Raw genomic sequence first — 9,127 nt, 5'->3', positions numbered from 1 at the left:
ATAAAATGAATCTTTGCATAAATTCTATTTCTATAAAGGAAAATTATGTGTTCCAGTTTGTTGGTATGAAACTCTATGCGTACGAAAGAAAAGGCAAAATAAAGTTTGTATTTTCATCATTATCATTTTCTACTCACAAGTTATTGTACATTTAATACTAGCTTTAGACCCGTGTAATACACGGGATTTGTCAATATTAAAATTAATAAAAAGAATAACTTGAAAAAAATTAAAGATAAAAAATAAGAACACAGATGCAAAATATATATAATATATATACTCAAATATATATTGAGATATTTTACTCTCTTTGTGAGATGTATATGTGCATGAAAACCAAATAAATGATTAATTTTTAAATATTATTTCTGGTTTTCCTTTTTTAAATATAGAAAGTTGGTTCTTTTTTCCTCAATCAATGGGTTATCATAATAACTAATAATAAATAAAATCATAGAATCAAGTTTAATGGGTCATAACAAGTAAACCAATGACCCATGGATATCATGGATTAATAAGAATGAATATTAAAAATAAGAATGAATATGATTATGACACATCATTTCTAGTATTTTTGTTTATTAGTTAAGTAAGATAAACATGTCACCATTGGTTAAAAACGAGAAGAGGACGTCACCTTCAATACATGCATACAACCGTGTTTTACAAAATCCGTTGTTCTCAAAAGTAAGCTTTCTAAGCTTCGCTACATTTACCTAAATAACACGCGTCAACTTTTTTTTTTAACAGTCAACAAATAGAGGAATGTCTAGGTACTCTATATGGGGTGACATAATGGCAAAAGACTGCTACCAACTGGCCCAACCCATCCGTACGGAGCCCTTAAGCACCTTCAAGTTATCTTTAGTCAGCTTGAAAACTCACCGGTGGTAAAACCCGAACACCCTTAGGATCGAACTAGAGATCACAAAGATCCCGGTCTTCCTTTATTGAGCCATCCATGCCCTCCCAATATATTTTCTATGAAAATCTAACTTGAATCTTCGGTAATAAAACCAATGCTTCCTACCCCTTAAAATATGCATTGATCATTTAGGACAAGAAGATTCAAAATAATAAGACCACAGGCTATGGGGCGCCTAAGAGGGTGAAGGCGGGCGCCGAACGCCACCAAGGGGCGCCTTTGGTGGTGGGGCGCGGTGATGCCGATGGTTGGAACGATCGGTGCGGAAGAAGAAATTAAGTGCCCCCCCCCTCCCCAACAACTCTCTCCATCTCTCTCACACACACACACATACATATGCATATGTATATAAATGGGCGCCTTTGGGACATTAACCATAACGAGACATTATTGGTTGAAACTTTGATGTCTCCGGTGTTTACATGGCGTTGACATGACATTGTGAAGGGGCTTCGATGCCCCACCCCACCATATTGGAGGGTCTAATAATGATATGATGTATGATTTGAAGTAAAATCATTGAGCCACAGGTACTGCTCCCCAGTCCCAAAGTCCCAGGAAACAAGTCAACAACAACAACGGATAGATTAGAAGAAGAAGATCCGGAAAAGAAAAATAAGGATCCAAATAAATATCCAATCCACCATCTCAGCCGTCCATCATATACCAATTAATAATAAATAAAGTAAAGTGCATTTAAAATCCGAGCTTCACGTCCTAACACTCACTCCAAACCCACCCAAAACTTATCTTTCTTTCGAATTAATCAATTTCTCTTCAAAACCCTAATTTATGTACGTCTTCTCAATTTATCATCAATTGCAGCTGCACTTTTTTCAAATTGGATTGTTCGACCTAGGGTTTTCATTTTACACATTATATGCGAGCTGTATTTGTCTTCGTGTCTCTGTAGATCTTGCTATCCAATGTTTATTTATATGTTGAAATTGCAAGCTGTAATTTTGTTACGTTTGTGTTATTTAGGGTTTGTGTCTCTGAATGAAGCTGGTATTATTAGTGAATTAGTTAATTTAGTTGATTAGGATTTGCACGTTTTTATGCTGGTTGTGTGTCAGACTTTAAATATGATATCTTTTACAATTTTTACTTTTAATCGATACATGTTAATCGGATTATGTAGCTTAGGGCTTTGTTAATAGTGTCGAGAAAGCCAAAGTCAAAGTCAACTTACCTTTTATCTTGAATTCATTGTAATTGTGCATATGCGGATGTAGATCTTGCTGCGGATTGCTGATTTTTTATGCAAAGTGCACATTTTTGTTAGGCTTATGATATTTAGGGTTTGTGCAACTTGTGTCAGATTTCACTTTGTGTGCATTGATTTCATCCAGTTAAAACTGGTCGTATGATTGATGGTAGCGAGTTACTTAAAGATATTGCCTTTTAGGATTTGCACACTTTTATGCTGGCTGCATGTCAGATTGGTGTGATGATATTGGTGAATATGTTGAAAGACTTAAATGTGATATCTTTTTAGAATCTTACTAAACTTTTTTGTTGGTAGACACACAATGCGCTTTTACGTAACTGTTTTTAATAAAATGTCCAGTTATGGGGGAAGAAGATGCAACGACTGAAGTTGCAGAGACAGTGGCAAACGGGACTGTTGTCCCAGATAAACCAGCGAAAGACGTGAGTGAGGAAAAAAAGGAGGAAAAAGCGGGAGTTGAAGAGACGAAGGAAGAAGTAAAGGCTGATGAGGATGACAAAACTAAAGAGGTTGAAATTGACAAGGTTGATGCAGAGGTAGCTAAAGATGCCAAAGAAGAAGAGGAGGTAAAAGATACGGAGGAAGAGAAAGAAGAGAAAGTAAATGAAGAACCCGACGCCGAGGCAATGGAAATTGATGACAAGAAAGTTCCAGATGAGGAGACCAAGAAAGTAAATGAAGAACCTAAGAACGAGGCAATGGAAGTTGATGACAAGAAAACTCCAGATGAAGAGACTGAGAAGAAGAATACCGAAATTGTTGAGTCTAAAGAGGAAGAAGAGAATAAAAAAGAAGATAATCAAGAAGAGGAGAATCATGAAGAGGAGAATCAAGAAGAAGAGACCCCAAAGAAAAAGGTAGCAAAAAAGGGTGCAAAAAAGAATGGCGGTGAAGAAAAAAGCAACAACAAGACAAAGGCATCAAGAGAGAAAAAAGTTAAGGAACCAACAACTCCAGCTGCTCCTACAATCGAGAGGCCTGTACGGGAACGGAAATCGGTCGAGCGGTTGGTTGCCGTCATTGACAAAGACACGACCAAAGAATTTCATATTGGGAAGGTTACTTCTAAAACTTAATTTCAAGATTGTGTTTGTAGTTAATGTTTTGTCTTTAATGATTCGACGAAATCTTCTTATTTTGACTGATGTTAACTGTATAATGGTATGTAGGGCCGAGGTAAAGCACTGAAAGATATTCCAAATGGTAAAGTCTTTTTCTGTTCCTTCTATATTTAACTTTCCGTTTCTTTCTTGAATTTGACACCCCTGATTTGCCATCGGATGACCATTTGATTTTGAAATAATAGAACGTAAAATTATACTTATAATTTAGTGTATAGTATAATAGTACTATAATCTTTGGTAGAGTTATATTGAAGTTGAATTTGAAGTGATTTAGTCACTTGTTATTGCTTTAATTTTTATCGCGGGGAGATAAGTGGCTAGCTTCACTTTTGTAGTTTGAAATATCGACTTCTTTGAACTTCTTTGGACTTTTGACTCGAAGGAGTATGGATATTAGTTATACAGCATGTCTTGAAAGTTCGAGTTATCATGCTGTGGATGGTGAGGTTAGCTGGTTCATTATTTGTTTATTGGAGATTAATCTAGTGTTCATGCATTATATTTTGGCAAACATTTTTATCTTTCACTAATCTTATCTTTCTATTTAGTATATTTTGCGTACCTGCTAAAATAATTTTGAGCATACTATGACTGTTGTTTTAGTCATGATTAGAATGTGTAAAACTGTTGTTTTACACATTTGAAGTATGACTTAGATAACAAAAGTTACGGTTTGCTGAATTTGTTTCTTAGCAGGCACGCCAAGTATACCATATTTAAAGATAAGATTTAGATAAAAGATAAAAACGGAAGACAGGCTTGCCAAAATATAATGCATGCTATGTTAGGCTAATTTCAAGTGAACAATAGCCTCATTATCCGTAGCATTATAACTCAAACTTTCAACACACAATATGACTAACAGCCTCCTTCTGAATTACCAATCCAGGGTTTAATAAAGTTGTAATTTTAAACTATATAGGTGAAATCAACCACTTTTTTCCCAATGATTTTTAACACTAACAAGTGACCAAATCACTTTTAAATTAACTTCAGTGTTAGTCTACCAAAGAGTATACACATTATATTATGATAAGTAAACATTTTACGTTCTATTACTTTAAAACAAACATTTTGATTAAGATTTAGGCATTTTGAGTTTCTCACATCTGATTAAACCATACGTTGATTCAAACTTCGCATTTTGTGGGCTAAAAGTAGAACAAGAAAATGGACACTAATGTCAACGGAGACCTGTGCTGATATTTTTAAAATGAACAAAATATCACAGTGAACAGACATATATTTACATGTAATAAGGTAGGCTGGTGGATACTAAGTTTAGCAAAAAATAAACATAGACCCTCCTAATTTAATATCACAGTTTTCTTGTAAATCTATCTTGCTGTGGTTACTTAAGGATCCTACTGGCCTTGCAAATTTGTATAATCATTCTTGCCAAATATTTGATCTCAATATGTTTTTGTTTGGGTTTGTCTTTGTATAATAATAGTTTGGATGAATGCAAGAAGCACTCATTTATGCAAGTGTTAGCTTGCTTGATTATTAGTTTCAATGTGTCAATCCCTAGATATGCATATCTTGCTTTCCATCTAAACCCTGTATACCTTTTCAGTTGCATACAAGTTATCAAAGAGGAAGGTGAATGACGAGACTCTGAAACTGCTTCATACCATTTTATTTGGAAGGAGAGGAAAGGTAAATAAGCTTCAAGTCATGAATGGTTAACTGTTACTACCTATTTTATCCTCTTTATTATAACTTTTGTTAATGCGTAAAGTTTATATGATGAAGTAGACCACTCTTGTTGTATTTTAGTTGGCTGCCATAAATGTGTCGCACCTAATATTATGTTTTTGTGTTCAAATTGCAGGCTTCACAGGTCAAGAGTAACATCTTGCGGTTTTCTGGCTTTGTCTGGCCTGAGAATGAGGTAATAATCATTTCATCTGTAATAGAATGTTTATTTTGTTTCTCACTGGTGTTCAGAAGAATGAATAAAGGCTAAAATAATAATAATAATAATAATAAACAAAGCAAAAAGTAAAAAATCATTACTTACGACAAGCTTGCAATTGCTAAGAATAAATGTAATAACAATAAGATTACAAAGGTAGTTAATATGATATTTAAACTCATGTCCATATTAGAGTTTGAATGGAGTATGTATTTATTATTATTTCAGGAAAAGAAAAAGTTTAAAGTTAAGGAAAAGCTTGAAAAGGCTAATAAAGAGAAGCTTTTGGAGTTCTGTGATATTTTTGACATAACAGTCACCAGAGCTAATGGAAAAAAGGTTTGTTACTTCATGTTGCTTTATTAATTTGCTGTCTAGTTTTGTTACTTATTATGTATGGGGTGCAAACAGGAAGACATTGTGGTAAAGCTGATGGATTTTATGTTGGCTCCTCATGCCACAACTAGTGAGTTGCTCGCTGAGAAAGAGCAGGTGGCATTTAAGCTTTACTTTTTGTTCTTAGTTTTTTCAACTGTTAATAACTTCTCTCTCATATCACATGTTATTCAGTCTTCCAAAGGCCAAAAGCGTAAGAGGGTAAGCAAAAAATCGACCTCTGAAGCTACACCTTCAAAAAGCTCATCTAAGGTACCTCCACTTTTCTTATAAATACAACCTAGTAAATTTCCAGATGGGTCAAATAAATTTTTCAGCGAAAAAAGGGACTATTATAACTGTAATAATGTTTGTCGTGTGATAGACATTTAATGCATTAATCATCTGTCAATCTTTTTGGGCACAAGTGTTTTTGAAGTAACCCTTTCTGACCCGCACTAGAATGTGACATATGGCAAGAAATCGGTTTTTGGGATTTTTGAAAACCGTTTTTGAAGTAACCCTAGGGGTGTGCAGGGGTTGATTTTGGACTCAAACCAAAATCCGAAATCGGTTTTTGGGATTTTTGAAAACCGCTTGGTTTTGTTTTTTGGTTTTCGCAATGGGTCCGATTCAGTTTTTGCCATTTGAGCATGAAATTTTTGGGCTGATAAATGACCCTGCCCAAAATAATAAATGATTAATTAATCATTACACGTTTGAGCATAAATTTTTCAGCTACATCATTTATTGTTTTTTATAAATTATATAACATTCAAAAATAAAAAAAGTATAATCCATGAATTCAATATTATAGGTTGGGCTTTCCGGGTTCTTTGGTACATGCAAAACTGAAACCGAACCGAAATCCGGTTTTTGTTAAAAAAAAACATAAAACCGAACCGTTGGTTTTGGGTTGGGTTTGGTTATTTTTTGTTACCTGTTCATCTTGTCACTTCTAGTGTAATTACGTTTTAAAGCTGATGAATGATGGGGTTATATTTGTAATTTAATAATTTACATCTTATTTTGTTTCTGAACAAAGCAGAAAAGTAAACGTCGAGAGGATAAGAAGAAGACTGATAAAACAGACGATTCAGAAGAAGAGAGTGATGATGAGGGGAAAGATAATGAAGAAGATGAAGATGTGAATGATGCTTCTGAGAAATCAGAGGATGAGAAATCAGATGATTCTGCAAGTGAAGAAGACCACGTGTCAGAACCAGAACCAGAACCTGAACCCGAATCTGAATCTGAAGAAGACCGTAGCAAGAAGCGCAGAAGAGGTTCAAACAGATCTAAATCTTCTAAAAAGGAATCAGATGCAAAATCTAAACAGAAGAAAGTAGTTACTACACCCAAAAAGTCCAGTTCAGCTCAAAAGAAGACACCGGTTGCATCATCTACAAGTGGTTCCAAAGCTAAGGATCAAAGTAATTCTGGTACAAAAACTTTTTCAAGAAAGAATAAGAAGAAAGACACGGTTGAAGTTGAAGAGAAGATTGTAACTCCAAAGAAAGCTGCCCCAAAAGAGAAAACTGGTACAACTATTTTCTCTCTTTTCCTTTGTTCATGAAATGGGCAATTAACATTTCTGAATTTCATACATATATGATGAATACATAGCCTAGGTGCCAATATGGGTTCATTTGCTATAAAAAACTTGTTGGGATAAATACAGGTTTGCCATGTTTTGAGTTTTAAAATGACAAAATTGCTCCTGAATATGTTTTTAACATTTTGGATATGATATATGTGAGTAAATTCAGGGGCCTTTTTGTCATTTCTGCAGTGTATTTTGCTCGAATACGAACCAATTGATACCTGGCTGTCTAAAGGCTTGGGTCTGTAAACGAACCGAAGCGACGTTCATTAATAAGATTAACAAAGATGAACATAGACCACGTTCGTTCATTTAAGTTTATGTTTTTTCATTAAAGGGCTTTTACTTTTTAGTTTATTATCCGAACATTTAAACTTTTAATTTATATGATGAAAAGTTTTGAACACATGGGTGCACTTGTTGAAAACTTTAAATGCTTGCTTTTTAGTTTATTATCCAAACGTTTAAACTTACCTTTTAGTTTAAATGCTTCAATCCCTTTTAGAAATTATTAATTTGATAAATTCGATCACAGAAACTATACTCACAGAGTACTACTTTATTTATTTATTTAAATATATCAGATAAGAAGGTTTAATGTATTTTGAATAACATTTTGACCTGTTTGACCCATTAATAGGTTGAAAGTGTCACCTCTAAATTGATCGTTTTTACCTTCTGGTTTGTTTGTTTGCTTAATCTTTAAAGAATTATGTACTAATTCATTTTATCCTGATTAATACCTTTCTTAAAAAGGGAAAAAGAGTAAAGAGAAAGAGAAGCCTAAATCAGAAAAGGTTAAGATAAGTGATGAGGACCTCCGAACTGCAATATGTGAGATCCTCAAAGAAGTTGACTTCAATACGGTGAGACTCTGTTAACTGTTATCTGGCATTCAACTTCTTTTTAAACTTTTGCATATCGAAATACCTCATATATTGTTATATATCACTCGATTAATATCGTTCACTATTACTGTTTTGCAGGCAACCTTTACTGATATTCTGAAGCAGCTTGGTAAGCATCCTCTAATTCTGATTAACACCTGTAATCTTGTAAATTATTCACGAAAGTACACATTTTGTCCGATACTTGTATAACATTTTATTTCAGCCAAGCGGTTCGATACAGATCTGACATCAAGAGAGGCATCGATTAAGTTGATGATCCAGGAAGAGTTGACTAAGCTAGCGGACGAAGCAGATGACGAGGAGGAGGAGGATGAAGAGGAAGCTGGAAAAGAAGCAGTGTCTGGTAAAAAGGTCAAGGCCTGAGCGGTCCTTGCAGTAGAAGAAAGAAAGATGATGTGATGTAGTGCTTGAACTTGTGGTGTAAGAATGTAACTTAATGTTAGTTATTGTGTTAGGGTTTATGGTGTAGATGTAGAAGGGTAGAAGTGCAGTGGCAATGCAATGCTACTAATGCTTGTTATGCATAATACATGACCAGACCAGAGAGTATAAGTTATAGGGAAATTTGTCATAATTTGACCCATTCATGTTTTTTCTTTTCAGTATTTAGACTCAGATGCTTGTGTTGTCTTGAATATTTCACATGCAGTCACATTGTACATCATGTTTTATCATTTGCAAATCATTCCCGTTTGATTCAACAAAAATCAAAAACCGATTTGCGTTTTAAGTGAAAAAAAAGGTTAGGTTCCAAACAGGTTGCAATTATATGCCAGTTCTGTATGACCAGGTTGGAACTGGTTCAGGACTTCAGGTCTCCTCTTAAAATGATCATCATGGGGTCCTGACTTTGTTTCTGATCTATTAGGTTGACAAAAAATCAGAATAAACGTAAGCTATATATATAGTCTTACATAGATAACCAAACATGAAAAACTAACTCTAACACAAATAAATGATTATTTATAATATGCATAAACAACATTTATAATATGCATAAACAAGATAAATAATAAAAGAATATGCAAAACCTATGTCGT

General features: G+C 34.2%; 1 protein-coding gene across 2 annotated transcripts; it reads left to right on the top strand.

Annotated features, from left to right (window-relative positions):
- Positions 1-2,299: 2,299 nt before the first annotated feature.
- Positions 2,300-8,604, top strand: LOC143628148 (DEK domain-containing chromatin-associated protein 3-like). Of its 2 annotated transcripts, none has more exons than XM_077097808.1 (11): positions 2,300-3,214; positions 3,326-3,359; positions 4,857-4,939; positions 5,115-5,174; positions 5,427-5,537; positions 5,610-5,690; positions 5,769-5,846; positions 6,622-7,114; positions 7,933-8,042; positions 8,163-8,193; positions 8,290-8,604. In XM_077097808.1, the coding sequence occupies exons 1-11, from the start codon at positions 2,498-2,500 to the stop codon at positions 8,448-8,450; spliced, it is 1,959 nt and encodes a 652-aa protein (XP_076953923.1). In that variant the 5' UTR covers positions 2,300-2,497; the 3' UTR covers positions 8,451-8,604. The 2 variants fall into 2 exon arrangements, with proteins under 2 accessions (XP_076953923.1, XP_076953922.1); XM_077097807.1 differs by having other exon boundaries at positions 6,619-7,114.
- The last annotated feature ends 523 nt before the right edge of the window (positions 8,605-9,127 follow it).

Source organism: Bidens hawaiensis, unplaced genomic scaffold (assembly GCF_021521415.1).
Source record: "Bidens hawaiensis isolate Kalapana, Puna unplaced genomic scaffold, B.hawaiensis_p1.1 tig00004818_1, whole genome shotgun sequence".
Classification (NCBI taxonomy): Eukaryota; Viridiplantae; Streptophyta; class Magnoliopsida; order Asterales; family Asteraceae; genus Bidens; species Bidens hawaiensis.
The sequence above is the reverse complement of the archived record's forward strand: the minus strand, read 5'-3'. Positions and strand labels throughout refer to the sequence as shown.